The 24,832-nt window shown below is 50.4% G+C and overlaps 1 protein-coding gene across 2 annotated transcripts in view; it reads left to right on the forward strand.

The window, feature by feature from the left end:
* The window catches only part of LOC109877831 (RAB6A-GEF complex partner protein 1), an 84,383-nt gene that overhangs the window by 45,444 nt on the left and 14,107 nt on the right, over positions 1–24,832 (forward strand). The window contains exons 4-20 of one of the 2 annotated variants that reach the window (XM_031803130.1): positions 6,141–6,248; positions 7,717–7,859; positions 8,333–8,469; positions 8,758–8,849; positions 9,477–9,565; positions 11,617–11,761; positions 12,040–12,250; positions 12,391–12,621; positions 12,808–12,846; positions 13,067–13,267; positions 13,460–13,620; positions 13,916–14,054; positions 22,009–22,116; positions 22,863–22,991; positions 23,188–23,352; positions 23,494–23,784; positions 23,911–24,054. In XM_031803130.1, coding sequence (XP_031658990.1) covers positions 6,141–6,248; positions 7,717–7,859; positions 8,333–8,469; positions 8,758–8,849; positions 9,477–9,565; positions 11,617–11,761; positions 12,040–12,250; positions 12,391–12,621; positions 12,808–12,846; positions 13,067–13,267; positions 13,460–13,620; positions 13,916–14,054; positions 22,009–22,116; positions 22,863–22,991; positions 23,188–23,352; positions 23,494–23,784; positions 23,911–24,054 — 2,533 coding nt within the window. The remainder of the gene's footprint in view (positions 1–6,140; positions 6,249–7,716; positions 7,860–8,332; positions 8,470–8,757; positions 8,850–9,476; positions 9,566–11,616; positions 11,762–12,039; positions 12,251–12,390; positions 12,622–12,807; positions 12,847–13,066; positions 13,268–13,459; positions 13,621–13,915; positions 14,055–22,008; positions 22,117–22,862; positions 22,992–23,187; positions 23,353–23,493; positions 23,785–23,910; positions 24,055–24,832) is intronic. The other variant, XM_031803131.1, reaches the window with a different exon arrangement.

A 24,832-nucleotide genomic window follows, 5' to 3' on the forward strand; every position in this document is an offset into this window, starting at 1 on the left:
AAAGACATTTCTTAAAGATATCCATAAAAAGTGTCATTTAAAGTTTGCCACAAGCCACCTGGGAGACACACCAAACATGTGGAAGAAGGTGCTCTGGTCAGATGAAACCAAAATGGAACTTTTTGGCAACAATGCAAAACGTTATGTTTGGCGTAAAAGCAACACAGCTCATCACCCTGAACACCCCATCCCCACTGTCAAACATGGTGGTGGCAGCATCATGGTTTGGGCCTGCTTTTCTTCAGCAGGGACAGGGAAGATGGTTAAAATTGATGGGAAGATGGATGGAGCCAAATACAGGACCATTCTGGAAGAAAACCTGATGGAGTCTGCAAAAGACCTGAGACTGGGACAGAGATTTGTCTTCCAACAAGACAATGATCCAAAACATAAAGCAAAATCTACAATGGAATGGTTCAAAAATGAACATATCCAGGTGTTAGAATGGCCAAGTCAAAGTCCAGACCTGAATCCAATCGAGAATCTGTGGAAAGAACTGAAAACTGCTGTTCACAAATGCTCTCCATCCAACCTCACTGAGCTTGAGCTGTTTTGCAAGGAGGAATGGGAAAAAAATTCATTCTCTCGATGTGCAAAACTGATAGAGACATACCCCAAGCGACTTACAGCTGTAATCGCAGCAAAAGGTGGCGCTACAAAGTATTAACTTAAGGGGGCTGAATAATTTTCAGTTTTTGATTTGTTAAAAAAGTTTGAAATATCCAATAAATGTCGTTCCACTTCATGATTGTGTCCCACTTGTTGTTGATTCTTCACACAAAAATACAGTTTTATATCTTTATGTTTGAATCCTGAAATGTGGCAAAAGGTCGCAAAGTTCAAGGGGGCCGAATACTTTCGCAAGGCACTGTATATGTGTATACTGTACCTTATACCGGCCATCTCTCATCCATATATTTATATGTACATATTCTCATTCCATCCCTTTAGATTTGTGTGCATCAGGTAGTTGTTGGGGAATTGTTAGATACTGCTGCACTGTCGGAACTAGAAGCACAAGCATTCGCTACACTCGCATTACCATCTGCTAACCATGTGTATGTGACCAATAACATTTGATTTGGATTTGATTTGAGCCTTAAATGGAACAAGTTTGGAACAACCAATATTCTTTGTCTAGCTTGCCGCCCGGACAAACTGAGCAATCTGGGGAGAAGGTCCTTGGTCTCGGAGGTGACCAAGAACCCAATGGTCACTGAAAGAGCTCCAGAGTTCCTCTGTGGAGATGGTTGTCCTTCTGGAAGGTTCTCCCATCTCTGCAGCACTCAACCAATCAGGCCTTTATGGTAGAGTGGCCAGACAGAAGCCACTCCTCAGTAAAAGGCACATGACAGCCAGCTTGGAGTTTGCTGAAGGACTCTCAGGACTCTCAGACCATTTAAACAAAAATTCTCTGGTCTGATGAAACCAAGACTGAAATTTTTAGCTTGAATGCCAAGCATCATGTCTGGAGGAAACCTTGCACCATCCCTATGGTGATGAAGCATGGTGGTGGCAGCACCATCATGCTGTGGAGATGTTTTTAAGCGGCAGGTACTGGGAGAGTATTGAGGAAAAGATGAACGGAGCAAAGTACAGAGAGATCCTTGATGAAAACCTGCTCCAGAGCGATGATTCACCTTCCAACATGACAAAGACCCTAAGCACACAGCCAAGACAAGTCAGGAGTGGTTTCGGGACAAGTCTCAATGTCCCTTAGTGGCCCAACCAGAGCCCAGACTTGAACCCAATCGAACATCTCTGGAAAGACCTGAAAATAGCTGTGCAGCGATGCTCCCCATCCAACCTGACAGAGCTTGAGAGGATCTGCCGAGAAGAATGGGAGAAGCTCCCGAAATACTGGTGTGCCAAGCTTGTAGCGTCATACCTCAAGCAGACTGACGGCTGTGATCGCCGCCAAAGGTGCGTCAACTAAGTACCGAGCAAAGGGTCTGAATACTTACGTAAATGTGATATTTTCACCCCAAAAAATTATTTGAAAAATGTCAACTGTTATTGCTTCGTCATTATGGGGTATTATGTGTATATTGGTGAGGGAGAAATAAATTAATCAATTTTGGAATAAGGTTGTAACATAACAAAATGTGGAAAATGTCAAGAGGTTTAAATACTTCCCGAATGCACTGTAAATAAACACTTACCCAAATCAAAAGTAGTTTAAATATTCATGTTTTATCTTTTCATTACTCTTATTAGTGTAAATGGTAAAGCTTCATATGACACCAATTGTTGCTTTGTAGCGCAAACATTATGGAGTGTTCACCCTCCTGTTGTGTTCGTTTCATGTTCATTCTGTGTTCCCGGTCCAAAATGACTGCCCCCATTATAGCTGAGTTATAAATCCATAGTAATGGGCATGTGCTTGAACTCAATTTTATACACTAATTGTAGTCTCACCCATTCATTTCTATTGGCCAGTCATTGTTGACTGGGAACACCACAGGTGTACAAAAGTTAAATAAAACACCCAAAATGAGAATCATCAAAATGTATTCTGTGTGTTCAGATGCCCTGTGTGGACAACGTCATGGAACCTTATGACAATCAGATGAAATGAACTACATTTTTCAGTGCGAGAACTTGTAAATAGGTCCAATTCAACCGGAACACAGCAGGAGTGTTCAAACGACAGAGATACAATTTTGTGAAAATCACCGAAATCATGGTATTTCCTTGTTTTTGTTGTTGTCCTGGTGTCTTATGGAATCACTCCAGTCTGGAAGAATGCACTAGACCCAACCTGCTCTCTGACTGCTGCTGTTAGGAAGGATGCACTAAACCCAACCTGCTCTGACTGCTGCTGTTAGGAAGGATGCACTAGACCCAACCTGCTCCCTGACTGCTGCTGTTAGGAAGGATGCACTAAACCCAACCTGCTCCCTGACTGCTGCTGTTAGGAAGGATGCACTAAACCCAACCTGCTCTGACTGCTGCTGTTAGGAAGGATGCACTAAACCCAACCTGCTCTCTGACTGCTGCTGTTAGGAAGGATGCACTAAACCCAACCTGCTCTGACTGCTGCTGTTAGGAAGGATGCACTAAACCCAACCTGCTCTCTGACTGCTGCTGTTAGGAAGGATGCACTAAACCCAACCTGCTCTCTGACTGCTGCTGTTAGGAAGGATGCACTAAACCCAACCTGCTCCCTGACTGCTGCTGTTAGGAAGGATGCACTAAACCCAACCTGCTCTCTGACTGCTGCTGTTAGGAAGGATGCACTAAACCCAACCTGCTCTGACTGCTGCTGTTAGGAAGGATGCACTAAACCCAACCTGCTCCCTGACTGCTGCTGTTAGGAAGGATGCACTAAACCCAACCTGCTCTGACTGCTGCTGTTAGGAAGGATGCACTAAACCCAACCTGCTCTCTGACTGCTGCTGTTAGGAAGGATGCACTAAACCCAACCTGCTCCCTGACTGCTGCTGTTAGGAAGGATGCACTAAACCCAACCTGCTCTGACTGCTGCTGTTAGGAAGGATGCACTAAACCCAACCTGCTCTGACTGCTGCTGTTAGGAAGGATGCACTAAACCCAACCTGCTCTGACTGCTGCTGTTAGGAAGGATGCACTAAACCCAACCTGCTCCCTGACTGCTGCTGTTAGGAAGGATGCACTAAACCCAACCTGCTCTCTGACTGCTGCTGTTAGGAAGGATGCACTAAACCCAACCTGCTCCCTGACTGCTGCTGTTAGGAAGGATGCACTAAACCCAACCTGCTCTCTGACTGCTGCTGTTAGGAAGGATGCACTAAACCCAACCTGCTCTCTGACTGCTGCTGTTAGGAAGGATGCACTAAACCCAACCTGCTCTCTGACTGCTGCTGTTAGGAAGGATGCACTAAACCCAACCTGCTCTCTGACTGCTGCTGTTAGGAAGGATGCACTAGACCCAACCTGCTCCCTGACTGCTGCTGTTAGGAAGGATGCACTAAACCCAACCTGCTCCCTGACTGCTGCTGTTAGGAAGGATGCACTAAACCCAACCTGCTCTGACTGCTGCTGTTAGGAAGGATGCACTAAACCCAACCTGCTCTCTGACTGCTGCTGTTAGGAAGGATGCACTAAACCCAACCTGCTCTGACTGCTGCTGTTAGGAAGGATGCACTAAACCCAACCTGCTCTCTGACTGCTGCTGTTAGGAAGGATGCACTTAACCCAACCTGCTCTCTGACTGCTGCTGTTAGGAAGGATGCACTAAACCCAACCTGCTCTGACTGCTGCTGTTAGGAAGGATGCACTAGACCCAACCTGCTCTCTGACTGCTGCTGTTAGGAAGGATGCACTAAACCCAACCTGCTCTGACTGCTGCTGTTAGGAAGGATGCACTAGACCCAACCTGCTCTCTGACTGCTGCTGTTAGGAAGGATGCACTAAACCCAACCTGCTCTGACTGCTGCTGTTAGGAAGGATGCACTAAACCCAACCTGCTCTCTGACTGCTGCTGTTAGGAAGGATGCACTAAACCCAACCTGCTCTGACTGCTGCTGTTAGGAAGGATGCACTAAACCCAACCTGCTCCCTGACTGCTGCTGTTAGGAAGGATGCACTAAACCCAACCTGCTCCCTGACTGCTGCTGTTAGGAAGGATGCACTAAACCCAACCTGCTCTGACTGCTGCTGTTAGGAAGGATGCACTAGACCCAACCTGCTCTCTGACTGCTGCTGTTAGGAAGGATGCACTAAACCCAACCTGCTCTGACTGCTGCTGTTAGGAAGGATGCACTAAACCCAACCTGCTCTGACTGCTGCTGTTAGGAAGGATGCACTAAACCCAACCTGCTCCCTGACTGCTGCTGTTAGGAAGGATGCACTAAACCCAACCTGCTCTCTGACTGCTGCTGTTAGGAAGGATGCACTAAACCCAACCTGCTCTCTGACTGCTGCTGTTAGGAAGGATGCACTAAACCCAACCTGCTCTGACTGCTGCTGTTAGGAAGGATGCACTAAACCCAACCTGCTCTGACTGCTGCTGTTAGGAAGGATGCACTAAACCCAACCTGCTCTGACTGCTGCTGTTAGGAAGGATGCACTAGACCCAACCTGCTCCCTGACTGCTGCTGTTAGGAAGGATGCACTAGACCCAACCTGCTCTCTGACTGCTGCTGTTAGGAAGGATGCACTAGACCCAACCTGCTCTCTGACTGCTGCTGTTAGGAAGGATGCACTAAACCCAACCTGCTCTCTGACTGCTGCTGTTAGGAAGGATGCACTAAACCCAACCTGCTCCCTGACTGCTGCTGTTAGGAAGGATGCACTAAACCCAACCTGCTCTGACTGCTGCTGTTAGGAAGGATGCACTAAACCCAACCTGCTCCCTGACTGCTGCTGTTAGGAAGGATGCACTAAACCCAACCTGCTCTCTGACTGCTGCTGTTAGGAAGGATGCACTAAACCCAACCTGCTCTGACTGCTGCTGTTAGGAAGGATGCACTAGACCCAACCTGCTCCCTGACTGCTGCTGTTAGGAAGGATGCACTAAACCCAACCTGCTCCCTGACTGCTGCTGTTAGGAAGGATGCACTAAACCCAACCTGCTCTCTGACTGCTGCTGTTAGGAAGGATGCACTAAACCCAACCTGCTCCCTGACTGCTGCTGTTAGGAAGGATGCACTAAACCCAACCTGCTCTCTGACTGCTGCTGTTAGGAAGGATGCACTAAACCCAACCTGCTCTGACTGCTGCTGTTAGGAAGGATGCACTAAACCCAACCTGCTCTCTGACTGCTGCTGTTAGGAAGGATGCACTAAACCCAACCTGCTCTCTGACTGCTGCTGTTAGGAAGGATGCACTAGACCCAACCTGCTCCCTGACTGCTGCTGTTAGGAAGGATGCACTAAACCCAACCTGCTCTGACTGCTGCTGTTAGGAAGGATGCACTAAACCCAACCTGCTCCCTGACTGCTGCTGTTAGGAAGGATGCACTAAACCCAACCTGCTCTCTGACTGCTGCTGTTAGGAAGGATGCACTAAACCCAACCTGCTCTCTGACTGCTGCTGTTATTAGGCGTCATTATTGCCTAGATCCTAGAACGATGTTGTTGACTAACCCAGGCTTTTTTGCCTTTTTGATTTAGACTTGATAAGGTACTATGAATTTGATATTTTGGTGTGTGTTTTAGAGGGAGTCCGCGTGTCAAGGTCACCCCAGGTTATAAAGAAGAGCAGTGTGCCCCCGCTCTCAGCCTGGAGATGAAGAGACCCATAGATCTGGAGGCTCCCATCACCAGGTACTACAGTGTGTCTCACACACACACACCCCAACGTGTACACACCTAACTACGGAAACGCACATACATTCATACATATATGCATGCTGGAACTCCTATTGTGTCTCTCTCACACACACACACACAGACACACACACACACACACACACGGTATACACACACACACATGGTATATACACACACACACACACACACACACACACACACACACACACACACACACACACACACACACACACACACACACACACGGTATACACACACACACGGTATACACACACACACATGGTATACACACCCCAACGTGTACACACCTAAATACAAAAACGCACATACATTCATACGTGCACGCTGGAACTCCTTCTGGACACTGTGTTTTAGTATGCAAGTAAACAAAAATGTTTTACATTCTGGACTGCTGCATGGTACGTACTTCAGCCACTGTGTACATTTTGTGCTGAAGAGATTTCCTCCTCCTCCCAAACCAATTTGTCAATTTGACTGCGGCAAATGATTTAACTGCGTATGGTGTCGCACATTCTTCCTCTAGTCCCTGTGGACTTCAGTAGGACATTAAAGATCTATCATCCTTGCGTTTCCTTTGTCTGTCTGTGCGTCTCTGCGTGCGTGTCTGTGCGTCTCTGCGTGCGTGTCTCTGTCTGTGCGTCTCTGCGTGCGTGTCTCTGTCTGTGCGTGCCTGTCTGTGTGTCTCTGCGTGCCTGTCTGTGTGTCTCTGCGTGCCTGTCTGTGTGTCTCTGCGTGCCTGTCTGTGTGTCTCTGCGTGCCTGTCTGTGTGTCTCTGCGTGCCTGTCTGTGTGTTTTTGCTTGAAGACCCATTCTCCAGAGTCCTGGTGGCTCTAGAATGCCCCCATTCTGCTCTGGAGAGATGAAGCCAGACCGCAGTCAGATTACTGAGTTACCGGGTAGTCCACGGTACTCACAGACCATCTGAGAACACTGGGACCACACATTCCAGCCGGGTCCCTCAGCATCTCCCCACTTCTCTTTATCTGTCTATCTTCTATTATCTGTCACTCTTCCTTTGATCCAACTTCAATTTTCTGTCGCATGCTCTCTATTTACTCATTTCTGTTGCGCGTGCCCTCTCCCTCTGAATTTGTTACGTACTCGCTCTCTCACTACGTCTTTCTCGCTGCGCTTCAGGCATAACAATGAGGAGGAGCGTTTATCTGAAGGACGGTGTTAAGGGGTCTGAGTGACTGCAGGAGAGGTGCTGGGTGCTTCTGATCTGCTGCCGTAAATCATTGTTTCGGGGCCTTCCTCTCAGATCCTCTGTGGGCTGCCTGAACATCCCCCAGTGCATTCTCTCTCGCTCTCTTTCTTGTTGTTGTGTGGGAGACACTAAAGCCTGGTACTAGGAATAGATGTGCGCACAGCCGGGCATCCAGTAAACACTAGCTAAGCACCCCACCCCTCTTGTCTCTTCCCCCCCCCCCCCCCCCCCCAGTATTAAGTCTCTTCAGGAGGACTTGTTGGTGTCTACAGCTGATGGCTACCTCCACATCCTCCACTGGGACGGAGTCAGCAATGGCCGGAAGGCTATCAGTCTCTGCACCGTCCCCTTCTCCCTGGACCTTCAGTCAGCACGCGGTCAGTCACACTCACTATACACCATCCTCTCCCCGCCACCCTCTTCCTACCTCTCCTACCTGTACTCACCCCACCTAGCCCTTACCGATCCCTCTTAACTAACCTGAACCTCTACCCATGTGTGCGTTTTGCAGTCGGGCTCAATCGACACCATCCTCTCCCCAGACCTCGACAACCTCTCCCCACTACATCTATACACGTTTACATAAAACGCAGCCATAGGGATTTTGTCTAACTGGGAGCCCAATTCAGATCTTTTTCTCCCACTCATTGGTCTTTTCACCCATCCCATCAAAATCGTTGCACATCAGATCTATTCCAGAGCTGATTTGATTGGTCAAAAAGCCAATTGGTGGGGGGGGGGAATATGAGTTGGGCTGCTGGTGTAAACACAGCCTATGTGTCGTCCCTGCGTAGGCCTGAAGTCATGTATGTGCAATGTGTTTCTTCCTGCGTCTTATTTTCTCGTGCAGGTGGTCCGTCTCTGGATCTGGAGGGGCTGTACATCAGAGACATGGAGTACTGTGTGACTCTGGATGGCTTTGCTGTGGTGCTTGACGACGGGAGGCTGGGATTCATCAGTCCTGTAGCCAGCAGGTTTACCGCGGAAGTAAGAGATAGAAGTCTGTGTGTGTGATTTGCTGTGGCGCTTGACGATTGACAGGCTAGGACTCATAAGAACGGTGGGAGAGGTGTTGGGGTGTGTGCGTTTTTGCTGCGGTGACGCACACAACGCAGCCGTGTTCTGGAAGTCATGTTAAGCGTGACTGTCAAGGGTCGATGAAAAATGGGGGTGGAGGGAAAGGCGGAGGCGAGTGTCTGCCTGCACGTCTGCGTGCAGTGTGTGTGTCAGAAGTGACGTACGGTGATCTATCGGACTGTCTCTTGTCTCCCCCAGCAGCTGCAGGGCGTCTGGGCAGCAGACGTAACAGACGGAACGTGTGTGGCGGTCAACAATAAGTACAGGCTGATGGCGTTTGGTTGTGCCAGGTACGTGTGTCCTGCTGACATCAGTACAAGCCTCTGTAGCCACTTCCTGTCTGCTGTTTAACTGGAATGCAAATGACACAATCAAGAGAATCCATGGTCCCACTGTTAAGTCAGTTAAGTAGGAGGTGTGTGTGAGAGAGAGAACACACACAAGCTGGCAGATTGCACAATCCGTGAGAAACGCTTGCCAAACACACACCAATCACAAAGACGGACAGCGGCTTGTTTTGCACACACACGCTGACCTGCAGTGATGAGTTCAGCAGAGAGATCCTGAGTGGCAGTAGATAATGAGTCAATCACCGGCTGTGGGATTCCGCTCATTAAATGCCTGCTCATTATTTCAGCGTTTTTTTGTTTGTTTTTCATTTAGGAAATGTGGGCTAATTCATTGCTGGTACTCAGGTACTAAACCAGATTGACATGAACTTGACAGCACAAGTGGCTGTTATGTAATATGCCTACTTCTGATGGGTCCGCGTTATTTATTAATGTATTGAATCCCCTGACTGTGTTTGTGAATTTCAATTTGCTTTATTGGCATTGGCACATATTGCCAAAGCACAATGTTACCTGAGAAGAAAGAGTCATTATTAACATTTGTCTCTCTCTCTGTCTCTGTTCCAGTGGCTCAGTATTGGTATACATGATTGACACCACCACAGGATCCATGCAGCTCTCCCACAAGCTGGAGCTCACCCCGAAACACTTCCCTGGTATGTCTGTCCCTGGCCGACCACCAGCTCACGCTCCCGTTTAGTGTTGACGGATGAAAGTACACTTTTTATACAAACTAGTGCACCCCGTCAGGTTTTTACACTGAATGGTATCACATGATGCCTCTTTATAGTGCTGGTTTTCGTTTTGACACGAAAGTGCAAGTGATTCTATGGAGTAGTTCCCCTCAACACATCAGCCATGCAGAACCATTGGTTTGTTTTATGGTACACGCATACCCCCTAGTGGTAGTGGGTGGTATGGAAGTGCCGTGTAAAATCCTCTTGACATTTTGAAATAACCCTGAGCTAGATGACATCACAGGGATGTTTATTTTACACGGCGCTGTGTTATCTCTGTTGTTGACAAGATCACTGTTAACCCGAAGAAACCATAGTACTGTAAAAGCACGGTTATGGTCAATAGGGAAGGAAACCATGGTACTGTAAAAGCACGGTTATGGTCAATAGGGAAGGAAACTATGGTACTGTAAAAGCACGGTTATGGTCAATAGGGAAGGAAACCATGGTACTGTAAAAGCACGGTTATGGTCAATAGGGAAGGAAACCATAGTACTGTAAAAGCACGGTTATGGTCAATAGGGAAGGAAACCATGGTACTGTAAAAGCACGGTTATGGTCAATAGGGAAGGAAACCATAGTACTGTAAAAGCACGGTTATGGTCAATAGGGAAGGAAACCATGGTACTGTAAAAGCACGGTTATGGTCAATAGGGAAGGAAACCATAGTACTGTAAAAGCACGGTTATGGTCAATAGGGAAGGAAACCATGGTACTGTAAAAGCACGGTTATGGTCAATAGGGAAGGAAACCATAGTACTGTAAAAGCACGGTTATGGTCAATAGGGAAGGAAACCATGGTACTGTAAAAGCACGGTTATGGTCAATAGGGAAGGAAACCATGGTACTGTAAAAGCACGGTTATGGTCAATAGGGAAGGAAACCATAGTACTGTAAAAGCACGGTTATGGTCAATAGGGAAGGAAACCATGGTACTGTAAAAGCATGGTTATGGTCAATAGGGAAGGAAACCATAGTACTGTAAAAGCACGGTTATGGTCAATAGGGAAGGAAACCATGGTACTGTAAAAGCACGGTTATGGTCAATAGGGAAGGAAACCATGGTACTGTAAAAGCACGGTTATGGTCAATAGTGAAGGAAACCATAGTACTGTAAAAGCACGGTTATGGTCAATAGGGAAGGAAACCATGGTACTGTAAAAGCACGGTTATGGTCAATAGGGAAGGAAACCATGGTACTGTAAAAGCACGGTTATGGTCAATAGGGAAGGAAACCATGGTACTGTAAAAGCACGGTTATGGTCAATAGGGAAGGAAACCATAGTACTGTAAAAGCACGGTTATGGTCAATAGGGAAGGAAACCATGGTACTGTAAAAGCACGGTTATGGTCAATAGGGAAGGAAACCATAGTACTGTAAAAGCACGGTTATGGTCAATAGGGAAGGAAACCATGGTACTGTAAAAGCACGGTTATGGTCAATAGGGAAGGAAACCATGGTACTGTAAAAGCACGGTTATGGTCAATAGGGAAGGAAACCATAGTACTGTAAAAGCACGGTTATGGTCAATAGGGAAGGAAACCATGGTACTGTAAAAGCACGGTTATGGTCAATAGGGAAGGAAACCATGGTACTGTAAAAGCACGGTTATGGTCAATAGGGAAGGAAACCATGGTACTGTAAAAGCACGGTTATGGTCAATAGGGAAGGAAACTATGGTACTGTAAAAGCACGGTTATGGTCAATATGGAAGGAAACCATGGTACTGTAAAAGCACGGTAATATTCAATAGGGAAGGAAACCATGGTACTGTAAAAGCACGGTTATGGTCAATAGGGAAGGAAACTATGGTACTGTAAAAGCACGGTTATGGTCAATAGGGAAGGAAACCATATTCCTATTCTAGTTTTCCTCAATTGAAATGAATTGACTGAATGGAATTGACTGTATTACTGAAAAGATTTCTGTCTGACTGGTCGCCGTGTCTGTATCGAATCTCCCTCCTCAGACGTGTGGAACAAGACCGGCGCGGTGAAGCTGATCCGCTGGTCCCCCGACTACAGCGTTGCCATGGTGACCTGGGAGTACGGCGGGCTGTCTTTATGGAGTGTGTTCGGAGCACACCTCATCTGTACACTCGGGGAGGACTTTGCGTGAGTGACAAGACGACGGTCGTCTTCGTTATTCTTCCTCCTCTGTTGGTCTTCATTTTCCTCCTTCCCCCTCCAGGACTCCCGCAGCCGTAGCACAATTCACATCGCCGTCGTCTTGTCAGCTCTATGGTGCAGACTGCGTGCTCTCATACAGTATAGGTTGAGCAGGCTTCAACCTGAATGGGACAACAACAAAAAACTGTGCAAAATCTTCTCTCTTTCTCCTTGCAATTGTGTCCATTATAACCCCTTCTCTATGACTACGGTCTCAACCCCAGGTATCGGTCAGACGGCACTAAGAAGGATCCTATAAAGATCAGCTCTATGTGCTGGGGAGCGGAAGGCTACCACCTGTGGGTCATCACCAGTAGAGAGGAAGCAGAGCTTGTAGAGAACATGGAGGGGGCTCCACCTCCTACCCAGACCAAGCAGGCGGGCATACTGCAGTTCCACCTCATCAAAAGCGCCCTCACCGTTAACCCCTGCACGGTGAGCTTATGGACAATGGCGTCAATGCACACGTTCCTGACACCAACCAATTTTGCTTGCTGGGCACTTTCATGTAGAATACTGATATGTTGCAAACAAATATATTTTTTAGTTGATTCCCTGTTGTCTGTCCCTCCCAGAGTAACCAGGAGCAGGTTTTACTACATGGGGAAGACCGTCTGTACCTGACCTGTGGTGACCCCACCCAGGTCCCATCCAGCAGCTCCGACGGCCCTAACACCCCTCACCCCCATAACCTCGCCCATGGCCTGGAGGGCAGCCCCCTTCACCATCGTTCCGCCCCCTCACCCAACTCCATCTCTCAGGGACTCAGCACTTTACTGGGACACAAGCACTGGCACGTGGTCCAGGTACAACCTCATAAACTTCATTCATTTCGAATTCAGAAAGCGTTGTTGTCCTTCAGCTGGCTACCCATTCAGGTGTCGCTTTGATATGTTGACGTGAAGCTTGGGAGGTGGAAATGATGTTAGAAATGATGTTTCGCATCCTGTCAGTCAAATATCCAATATCCTGTTTTTCCCCCTCTGTCGTAGATTCACAGCACATACCTAGAGAGTAATTGGCCTATACGGGTGAGTCGGTGTGGGGAAGTACTTCTACGTCTGTCCTTAGGGATAAGTATTCAGTGTGTGTGTGTGTGTGTGGCTACATCAAACCAGGTTAACCTGAGTTGTCAAATGAATGCAGTTTTTCCAGATACCCAATGTCATCATGCGCACTTAGCCTGCTATATCTATGGCTTCTAATGCATGAGAGGTGTGTGTGTGTGTGTGTGTGTGTGTGTGTCTATAGTTTGCAGCCATAGACACAGCAGGCCAGTGCATAGCGGTGGCAGGGAGACGTGGCTTTGCACATTACTCCATGTCCACCAGGAAATGGAAGCTGTTTGGGAACATCACTCAGGAGCAGAACATGACCGTGACAGGGGGGCTGGCCTGGTGGAACGACTTTGTCGTTGTTGCCTGTTACAATTTCACCGACCGGCAAGAAGAGGTAAGACTGCATAACACCGATAACTAACGTTCGAGGAACAAGACTACATTTGACCCTGTTCTGAACATGTATGGGTCATTGGACAAATGGATTGATGATGTGTGATGGTTTGCTCACGACGAGCTCCGTTTGACTGGTCGCTTTGATGGATGGACAAAGTGAACAGCGGTACTTTCTTTCCTCCCGGTGTAGCTGCGTCTGTACCTCCGGTCGTCCAACCTGGACAATGCCTTCGCCTCCGTCACCAAGCTGCACTCTGACACCCTGCTGCTCAATGTGTTCAGAGACCTGATCGTCCTCTTCAGAGCAGACTGCTCCATCTTCCTCTACAGCATCGAGAGGAGGCACGACGGGTAGGGAGAGACGAACACGCTTAGGACAGGCACAGGCATGGCACCCACTCATAAAAATAAATAAACCATTTAACTCTCACACACATTTATTAGCAGGCAGGACGAGACCGGTGGGGAAGATCACCTGACAGAGGTCACGGATGATAATCAATAGTGTTGTGAAAAGAAAGTCACGTGCACTTTCCAATAATACTTATCACATGCCATTGGTTGGGGCTTTAACTCGGGGGGAGGGGCTTTACAAAGGACCTGTCCAATCAATGTTATTAGTATAGCGTATTGTCTTTCTCTGAAGGCCCAACCCGTCAGCCTGTGTTGAGCTGCTTCAGGAGGTGTCCATGTCCCGCTACATCCCCCATCCTGCCCTGGTGGTGTCTGTCACCCTCACCTCTGTGCGCACAGAGACTGGCATCGCGCTTAAAGCCCCACAGCAGGTACTGGTTTCAATACACACATGAAATCCCATCAAAGACCTGGTCTCTTCAGACATCAGCATGGCTCTTCCACCACTGCCCCCCCCCCCCCCCCTGCTCCTAGTGCTTTTCTTTCACCAGCGTCGATTTAGCAGAGGGGTCTCCAACCCCTTGTTCCTGGAGAGCTACCGTCCTGTAGGTTTTCACTCCAACCCTAATCGAGCGCACCTGATTCTAATAACCAGCTGGTTGATGAGCTGAATCAGGTTAGTTAGAGCTGGGGTTGGAGCCAAAAACCTACAGGGGGGGTAGCTCTCCAGGAACAAGGGGTTGGAGTGAAAACCTACAGGGGGGGTAGCTCTCCAGGAACAAGGGGTTGGAGTGAAAACCTACAGGGGGGGTAGCTCTCCAGGAACAAGGGGTTGGAGTGAAAACCTACAGGGGGGGTAGCTCTCCAGGAACAAGGGGTTGGAGTGAAAACCTACAGGGGGGGTAGCTCTCCAGGAACAAGGGGTTGGAGTGAAAACCTACAGGGGGGGTAGCTCTTCAGGAACAAGGGGTTGGAGTGAAAACCTACAGGGGGGGTAGCTCTCCAGGAACAAGGGGTTGGAGTGAAAACCTACAGGGGGGGTAGCTCTCCAGGAACAAGGGGTTGGAGTGAAAACCTACAGGGGGGGTAGCTCTCCAGGAACAAGGGGTTGGAGTGAAAACCTACAGGGGGGGTAGCTCTCCAGGAACAAGGGGTTGGAGTGAAAACCTACAGGGGGCGTAGCTCTCCAGGAACAAGGGGTTGGAGTGAGAACCTACAGGGGGGGTAGCTCTCCAGGAACAAGGGGTTGGAGTGAAAACCTACAGGGGGGGTAGCTCTCCAGGAACAAGGGGTTGGAGTGAAAACCTACAGGGGGGGTAGCTCTCCAGGAACAAGGGGTTGGAGTGAAAACCTACAGGGGGGGTAGCTCTCCAGGAACAAGGGGTTGGAGTGAAAACCTACAGGGGGGGTAGCTCTCCAGGAACAAGGGGTTGGAGTGAAAACCTACAGGGGGGTAGCTCTCCAGGAACAAGGGGTTGGAGTGAAAACATACAGGGGGGGTAGCTCTCCAGGAACAAGGGGTTGGAGTGAAAACCTACAGGGGGGGTAGCTCTCCAGGAACAAGGGGTTGGAGTGAAAACCTACAGGGGGGGTAGCACTCCAGGAACAAGGGGTTGGAGTGAAAACCTACAGGGGGGGTAGCACTCCAGGAACAAGGGGTTGGAGTGAAAACCTACAGGGGGGGTAGCTCTCCAGGAACAAGGGGTTGGAGTGAAAACCTACAGGGGGGGTAGCTCTCCAGGAACAAGGGGTTGGAGTGAAAACCTACAGGGGGGGTAGCTCTCCAGGAACAAGGGGTTGGAGTGAAAACCTACAGGGGGGGGTAGCTCTCCAGGAACAAGGGGTTGGAGTGAAAACCTACAGGGGGGGTAGCTCTCCAGGAACAAGGGGTTGGAGTGAAAACCTACAGGGGGGGGTAGCTCTCCAGGAACAAGGGGTTGGAGTGAAAACCTACAGGGGGGGGTAGCTCTCCAGGAACAAGGGGTTGGAGTGAAAACCTACAGGGGGGGTAGCTCTCCAGGAACAAGGGGTTGGAGTGAAAACCTACAGGGGGGGTAGCTCTCCAGGAACAAGGGGTTGGAGTGAAAACCTACAGGGGGGGGTAGCTCTCCAGGAACAAGGGGTTGGAGTGAAAACCTACAGGGGGGGTAGCTCTCCAGGAACAAGGGGTTGGAGTGAAAACCTACAGGGGGGGTAGCTCTCCAGGAACAAGGGGTTGGAGTGAAAACCTACAGGGGGGGTAGCTCTTCAGGAACAAGGGGTTGGAGTGAAAACCTACAGGGGGGGTAGCTCTCCAGGAACAAGGGGTTGGAGTGAAAACCTACAGGGGGGGTAGCTCTCCAGGAACAAGGGGTTGGAGTGAAAACCTACAGGGGGGGTAGCTCTTCAGGAACAAGGGGTTGGAGTGAAAACCTACAGGGGGGGTAGCTCTCCAGGAACAAGGGGTTGGAGTGAAAACATACAGGGGGGGTAGCTCTCCAGGAACAAGGGGTTGGAGTGAAAACCTACAGGGGGGGTAGCTCTCCAGGAACAAGGGGTTGGAGTGAAAACCTACAGGGGGGGTAGCTCTCCAGGAACAAGGGGTTGGAGTGAAAACCTACAGGGGGGGTAGCTCTCCAGGAACAAGGGGTTGGAGTGAAAACCTACAGGGGGGGTAGCTCTCCAGGAACAAGGGGTTGGAGTGAAAACCTACAGGGGGGGGTAGCTCTCCAGGAACAAGGGGTTGGAGTGAAAACCTACAGGGGGGGGTAGCTCTCCAGGAACAAGGGGTTGGAGTGAAAACCTACAGGGGGGGGTAGCTCTCCAGGAACAAGGGGTTGGAGTGAAAACCTACAGGGGGGGGTAGCTCTCCAGGAACAAGGGGTTGGAGTGAAAACCTACAGGGGGGTAGCTCTCCAGGAACAAGGGGTTGGAGTGAAAACCTACAGGGGGGGTAGCTCTCCAGGAACAAGGGGTTGGAGTGAACCTACAGGGGGGGTAGCTCTCCAGGAACAAGGGGTTGGAGTGAAAACCTACAGGGGGGGGTAGCTCTCCAGGAACAAGGGGTTGGAGTGAAAACCTACAGGGGGGGGTAGCTCTCCAGGAACAAGGGGTTGGAGTGAAAACCTACAGGGGGGGTAGCTCTCCAGGAACAAGGGGTTGGAGTGAAAACCTACAGGGGGGGTAGCACTCCAGGAACAAGGGGTTGGAGTGAACCTACAGGGGGGGGTAGCTCTCCAGGAACAAGGGGTTGGAGTGAAAACCTACAGGGGGGGTAGCTCTCCAGGAACAAGGGGTTGGAGTGAAAACCTACAGGGGGGGTAGCTCTCCAGGAACAAGGGGTTGGAGTGAAAACCTACAGGGGGGGTAGCTCTCCAGGAACAAGGGGTTGGAGTGAAAACCTACAGGGGGGGTAGCACTCCAGGAACAAGGGGTTGGAGTGAAAACCTACAGGGGGGGTAGCACTCCAGGAACAAGGGGTTGGAGTGAACCTACAGGGGGGGGTAGCTCTCCAGGAACAAGGGGTTGGAGTGAAAACCTACAGGGGGGGTAGCTCTCCAGGAACAAGGGGTTGGAGTGAAAACCTACAGGGGGGGTAGCTCTCCAGGAACAAGGGGTTGGAGTGAAAACCTACAGGGGGGGTAGCTCTCCAGGAACAAGGGGTTGGAGTGAACCTACAGGGGGGGTAGCTCTCCAGGAACAAGGGGTTGGAGTGAAAACCTACAGGGGGGGTAGCTCTCCAGGAACAAGGGGTTGGAGTGAAAACCTACAGGGGGGGTAGCTCTCCAGGAACAAGGGGTTGGAGTGAAAACCTACAGGGGGGGTAGCTCTCCAGGAACAAGGGGTTGGAGTGAAAACCTACAGGGGGGGTAGCTCTCCAGGAACAAGGGGTTGGAGTGAAAACCTACAGGGGGGGTAGCTCTCCAGGAACAAGGGGTTGGAGTGAAAACCTACAGGGGGGGTAGCTCTCCAGGAACAAGGGGTTGGAGTGAACCTACAGGGGGGGTAGCTCTCCAGGAACAAGGGGTTGGAGTGAAAACCTACAGGGGGGGTAGCTCTCCAGGAACAAGGGGTTGGAGTGAAAACCTACAGGGGGGGTAGCTCTCCAGGAACAAGGGGTTGGAGTGAAAACCTACAGGGGGGGTAGCTCTCCAGGAACAAGGGGTTGGAGTGAAAACCTACAGGGGGGGGTAGCTCTCCAGGAACAAGGGGTTGGAGTGAAAACCTACAGGGGGGGGGTAGCTCTCCAGGAACAAGGGGTTGGAGTGAAAACCTACAGGGGGGGGTAGCTCTCCAGGAACAAGGGGTTGGAGTGAAAACCTACAGGGGGGGTAGCTCTCCAGGAACAAGGGGTTGGAGTGAAAACCTACAGGGGGGGTAGCTCTCCAGGAACAAGGGGTTGGAGTGAACCTACAGGGGGGGTAGCTCTCCAGGAACAAGGGGTTGGAGTGAAAACCTACAGGGGGGGGTAGCTCTCCAGGAACAAGGGGTTGGAGTGAAAACCTACAGGGGGGGGTAGCTCTCCAGGAACAAGGGGTTGGAGTGAAAACCTACAGGGGGGGTAGCTCTCCAGGAACAAGGGGTTGGAGTGAAAACCTACAGGGGGGGTAGCACTCCAGGAACAAGGGGTTGGAGTGAACCTACAGGGGGGGGTAGCTCTCCAGGAACAAGGGGTTGGAGTGAAAACCTACAGGGGGGGTAGCTCTCCAGGAACAAGGGGTTGGAGTGAAAACCTACAGGGGGGGTAGCTCTCCAGGAACAAGGGGTTGGAGTGAAAACCTACAGGGGGGGTAGCTCTCCAGGAACAAGGGGTTGGAGTGAAAACCTACAGGGGGGGTAGCACTCCAGGAACAAGGGGTTGGAGTGAAAACCTACAGGGGGGGTAGCACTCCAGGAACAAGGGGTTGGAGTGAACCTACAGGGGGGGGTAGCTCTCCAGGAACAAGGGGTTGGAGTGAAAACCTACAGGGGGGGGTAGCTCTCCAGGAACAAGGGGTTGGAGTGAAAACCTACAGGGGGGGTAGCTCTCCAGGAACAAGGGGTTGGAGTGAAAACCTACAGGGGGGGTAGCTCTCCAGGAACAAGGGGTTGGAGTGAACCTACAGGGGGGGTAGCTCTCCAGGAACAAGGGGTTGGAGTGAAAACCTACAGGGGGGGTAGCTCTCCAGGAACAAGGGGTTGGAGTGAAAACCTACAGGGGGGGTAGCTCTCCAGGAACAAGGGGTTGGAGTGAAAACCTACAGGGGGGGTAGCTCTCCAGGAACAAGGGGTTGGAGTGAAAACCTACAGGGGGGGTAGCTCTCCAGGAACAAGGGGTTGGAGTGAAAACCTACAGGGGGGGTAGCTCTCCAGGAACAAGGGGTTGGAGTGAAAACCTACAGGGGGGGTAGCTCTCCAGGAACAAGGGGTTGGAGTGAACCTACAGGGGGGGTAGCTCTCCAGGAACAAGGGGTTGGAGTGAAAACCTACAGGGGGGGTAGCTCTCCAGGAACAAGGGGTTGGAGTGAAAACCTACAGGGGGGGTAGCTCTCCAGGAACAAGGGGTTGGAGTGAAAACCTACAGGGGGGGTAGCTCTCCAGGAACAAGGGGTTGGAGTGAACCTACAGGGGGGGTAGCTCTCCAGGAACAAGGGGTTGGAGTGAACCTACAGGGGGGGTAGCTCTCCAGGAACAAGGGGTTGGAGTGAACCTACAGGGGGGGTAGCTCTCCAGGAACAAGGGGTTGGAGTGAACCTACAGGGGGGGTAGCTCTCCAGGAACAAGGGGTTGGAGTGAACCTACAGGGGGGGTAGCTCTCCAGGAACAAGGGGTTGGAGTGAACCTACAGGGGGGGTAGCTCTCCAGGAACAAGGGGTTGGAGTGAACCTACAGGGGGGGTAGCTCTCCAGGAACAAGGGGTTGGAGTGAACCTACAGGGGGGGTAGCTCTCCAGGAACAAGGGGTTGGAGTGAAAACCTACAGGGGGGGTAGCTCTCCAGGAACAAGGGGTTGGAGTGAACCTACAGGGGGGGTAGCTCTCCAGGAACAAGGGGTTGGAGTGAAAACCTACAGGGGGGGTAGCTCTCCAGGAACAAGGGGTTGGAGTGAAAACCTACAGGGGGGGTAGCTCTCCAGGAACAAGGGGTTGGAGTGAACCTACAGGGGGGGTAGCACTCCAGGAACAAGGGGTTGGAGTGAAAACCTACAGGGGGGGTAGCTCTCCAGGAACAAGGGGTTGGAGTGAACCTACAGGGGGGGTAGCACTCCAGGAACAAGGGGTTGGAGTGAAAACCTACAGGGGGGGTAGCTCTCCAGGAACAAGGGGTTGGAGTGAAAACCTACAGGGGGGGTAGCTCTCCAGGAACAAGGGGTTGGAGTGAAAACCTACAGGGGGGGTAGCTCTCCAGGAACAAGGGGTTGGAGTGAACCTACAGGGGGGGGTAGCTCTCCAGGAACAAGGGGTTGGAGTGAAAACCTACAGGGGGGGTAGCTCTCCAGGAACAAGGGGTTGGAGTGAAAACCTACAGGGGGGGTAGCTCTCCAGGAACAAGGGGTTGGAGTGAACCTACAGGGGGGGTAGCTCTCCAGGAACAAGGGGTTGGAGTGAACCTACAGGGGGGGGGGTAGCTCTCCAGGAACAAGGGGTTGGAGTGAAAACCTACAGGGGGGGTAGCTCTCCAGGAACAAGGGGTTGGAGTGAACCTACAGGGGGGGTAGCTCTCCAGGAACAAGGGGTTGGAGTGAAAACCTACAGGGGGGGTAGCTCTCCAGGAACAAGGGGTTGGAGTGAACCTACAGGGGGGGTAGCTCTCCAGGAACAAGGGGTTGGAGTGAAAACCTACAGGGGGGGGTAGCTCTCCAGGAACAAGGGGTTGGAGTGAACCTACAGGGGGGGTAGCTCTCCAGGAACAAGGGGTTGGAGTGAAAACCTACAGGGGGGGTAGCTCTCCAGGAACAAGGGGTTGGAGTGAAAACATACAGGGGGGGTAGCTCTCCAGGAACAAGGGGTTGGAGTGAACCTACAGGGGGGGGTAGCTCTCCAGGAACAAGGGGTTGGAGTGAACCTACAGGGGGGGGGTAGCTCTCCAGGAACAAGGGGTTGGAGTGAAAACCTACAGGGGGGGTAGCTCTCCAGGAACAAGGGGTTGGAGTGAAAACCTACAGGGGGGGTAGCTCTCCAGGAACAAGGGGTTGGAGTGAAAACCTACAGGGGGGGGTAGCTCTCCAGGAACAAGGGGTTGGAGTGAACCTACAGGGGGGGGGTAGCTCTCCAGGAACAAGGGGTTGGAGTGAAAACCTACAGGGGGGGTAGCTCTCCAGGAACAAGGGGTTGGAGTGAAAACCTACAGGGGGGGTAGCTCTCCAGGAACAAGGGGTTGGAGTGAAAACCTACAGGGGGGGTAGCTCTCCAGGAACAAGGGGTTGGAGTGAACCTACAGGGGGGGGGTAGCTCTCCAGGAACAAGGGGTTGGAGTGAAAACCTACAGGGGGGGTAGCTCTCCAGGAACAAGGGGTTGGAGTGAAAACCTACAGGGGGGGTAGCTCTCCAGGAACAAGGGGTTGGAGTGAAAACCTACAGGGGGGGTAGCTCTCCAGGAACAAGGGGTTGGAGTGAAAACCTACAGGGGGGGGTAGCTCTCCAGGAACAAGGGGTTGGAGTGAAAACATACAGGGGGGGTAGCTCTCCAGGAACAAGGGGTTGGAGTGAAAACCTACAGGGGGGGTAGCTCTCCAGGAACAAGGGGTTGGAGTGAAAACCTACAGGGGGGGTAGCTCTCCAGGAACAAGGGGTTGGAGTGAAAACCTACAGGGGGGGGTAGCTCTCCAGGAACAAGGGGTTGGAGTGAAAACCTACAGGGGGGGGTAGCTCTCCAGGAACAAGGGGTTGGAGTGAACCTACAGGGGGGGGGTAGCTCTCCAGGAACAAGGGGTTGGAGTGAAAACCTACAGGGGGGGTAGCTCTCCAGGAACAAGGGGTTGGAGTGAAAACCTACAGGGGGGGTAGCTCTCCAGGAACAAGGGGTTGGAGTGAAAACCTACAGGGGGGGGTAGCTCTCCAGGAACAAGGGGTTGGAGTGAAAACCTACAGGGGGGGTAGCTCTCCAGGAACAAGGGGTTGGAGTGAAAACCTACAGGGGGGGGTAGCTCTCCAGGAACAAGGGGTTGGAGTGAAAACCTACAGGGGGGGTAGCTCTCCAGGAACAAGGGGTTGGAGTGAAAACCTACAGGGGGGGGTAGCTCTCCAGGAACAAGGGGTTGGAGAGCCTTTATTTCGCAGCTATTTTGAACAGAGTTTTAATTTGCGCTGATCATTGCGATGTCTTTTAAATCTACTTTAGTGAATGCACTGATTTTGTGAATCACTCTGGGTAAATGTCTGCTAAGCTGTTAAAATGTGAATAGTACTAATTTGTGTCGCTGTACTAGGCCTGTATGGCAGAGAGCATCATGCTGAACCTGGCTGGCCAACTCATCATGCTACAGAGAGACCGTTCTGGACCACAGGTACGAGAGAAGGAAGACCAGAAGAAACTGGTGAGTCACACACACACACACACACACACACACACACACACACACACACACACACACACACACACAGTACCAGTCAAAAGTTTGGACACCTACTCATTCAAGAGGTTTTCTTTATTTTAAATTGTTTCTACATTGTAGAACAATGGTGAAGACATCCAAACTATAAAATAACACATATGGAATCATGTAGTAACCAAAAAAAAGAGAGACAGAGAGAGTTACCAGCCTAAATAAATGCTTCTCAGAGTTCAAGTAACAGACACATCTCAACATCAACTGTTCAGAGGAGACTGCGTGAATCAGGCCTTCATGGTCGAATTGCTGCAAAGAAACACTTTTTTGGTTTCTACATGATTTCATATGTGTTATTTCATAGTTTTGATGTCTTCATTATTATTCTACAATGTAGAACATAGTAAAAAATTAAGAAAATCCCAGGAATATGTCCAACCTTTTGACTGGTACTGTACACACACACACCTACCTACCTACTGTTTGGGCTGTATAGCCTACTCCTACAGTCATTGTCATGCTATACGGCACAACCAGATCTGGGACCGGACTAAGTCACCCCCCCCCTGTAATAGTTGTCTTTGTCTCGTCATAATACATATATTGATTGATTTAATTTGTCATACTTGATACTGTCATTGTCCGTGTCCATCTATAGCATTGTCTTACCCGCCGGCCACTGTATGCACCGTGGTGCGTGTATGCTGACCCGGTCTGTCACTCTCTGTTTCTAGCTGCCGTTCTGTCCTCCCGTGGTTCTGGCTCAGTGTGTCGAGAATGTGTGGACGACGTGTCGCAGTAACAAGAAGAAGCGCCACCTACTGGAGGCTCTGTGGCTGTCCTGTGGCGAGGCCGGAATGAAGGTGTGGCTGCCCCTTCTTCTCATTGAAATGAACCGCTTGTTGTTGTCGTCCACATCCTTCGATCAATTGCAACAAGAAACCACGTGTATGGCTACATTAGAAGGAATTTGAAGGGTGATGCTTGTCGGTGTGTTTCACGATCTACTTGTCAGTTCCCAATGCTACCACGCGATTGTTTCATTGTACCTCTCAAAAGGTGTGGCTGCCCCTGTTCCCGCGGGACCACCGTAAGCCCCACTCGTTCCTGTCCCGGCGCATCATGCTCCCCTTCCACATCAACATCTACCCCCTGGCCGTGCTGTTTGAAGATGCCCTGGTGCTGGGGGCATCTAATGAGACCGTGCTCTACGACGGCCTGCAGGTACTGTAGTTAGGAGTATTATAGTTATTACAGTAATAGTATTATCTGGTGGGGGGGGGGGGCCTAAGAACTGCTCTTGCGCTCTACAAGTTTTCAAATCACTGTCTCTGCGTTTAACGTAATCATCGTCTTCTTCTGCAGGGTCCCAGAGAGGGCCGGGAGCCTCTTGAGGTGACGTTCCCTTACTGCACGGTGGAGAGGACCTCCCAGATCTACCTCCACCACATCCTGCGCCAGCTACTCGTGCGTAACCTGGGAGAGCAGGCCCTGCTCCTGGCCCAGTCCTGCGCGGCGCTCCCCTACTTCCCCCACGTCATGGAGCTCATGGTCCACGTGGTGCTGGAGGAGGAGGCCACCTCCCGGGAGCCCATCCCCGACCCGCTGCTGCCCACCGTGGCCAAGTTCATCACCGAGTTCCCCCTGTTCCTCCAGGTAAGGAGGAGGGGGAGAGCGATGTGGATGGAGGAGTGGTAGAGTATTGTCGTTCTCGGCTGAGGCAACTCTTGTGCATTTTCAACTGAATTAATTCATTTATTCATTCATGTTTTCTTCGTCCAGACCATCGTGCACTGCGCCAGGAAGACAGAGTACGCCCTGTGGAACTACCTGTTTGCTGCCGTGGGCAACCCCAAGGATCTGTTTGAGGAATGTCTAATGGCTCAGGACCTGGACACAGCAGCATCCTATCTCATCATACTGCAGGTATCTACATATACTACCCTATCTCATCATACTGCAGGTATCTACATATACTACCCTATCTCATCATACTGCAGGTATCTACATATACTACCCTATCTCATCATACTGCAGGTATCTACATATACTACCCTATCTCATCATACTGCAGGTATCTACATATACTACCCTATCTCATCATACTGCAGGTATCTACATATACTACCCTATCTCATCATACTGCAGGTATCTACATATACTACCCTATCTCATCATACTGCAGGTATCTACATATACTACCCTATCTCATCATACTGCAGGTATCTACATATACTACCCTATCTCATCATACTGCAGGTATCTACATATACTACCCTATCTCATCATACTGCAGGTATCTACATATACTACCCTATCTCATCATACTGCAGGTATCTACATATACTACCCTATCTCATCATACTGCAGGTATCTACATATACTACCCTATCTCATCATACTGCAGGTATCTACATATACTACCCTATCTCATCATACTGCAGGTATCTACATATACTACTCTATCTCATCATACTGCAGGTATCTACATATACTACCCTATCTCATCATACTGCAGGTATCTACATATACTACCCTATCATCATACTGCAGGTATCTACATATACTACCCTATCATCATACTGCAGGTATCTACATATACTACCCTATCTCATCATACTGCAGGTATCTACATATACTACCCTATCTCATCATACTGCAGGTATCTACATATACTACCCTATCTCATGGTACTGTTAGATTT

The sequence above is a fragment of the Oncorhynchus kisutch genome, linkage group LG23, assembly GCF_002021735.2.
Source record: "Oncorhynchus kisutch isolate 150728-3 linkage group LG23, Okis_V2, whole genome shotgun sequence".
Taxonomy (NCBI): domain Eukaryota; kingdom Metazoa; phylum Chordata; class Actinopteri; order Salmoniformes; family Salmonidae; genus Oncorhynchus; species Oncorhynchus kisutch.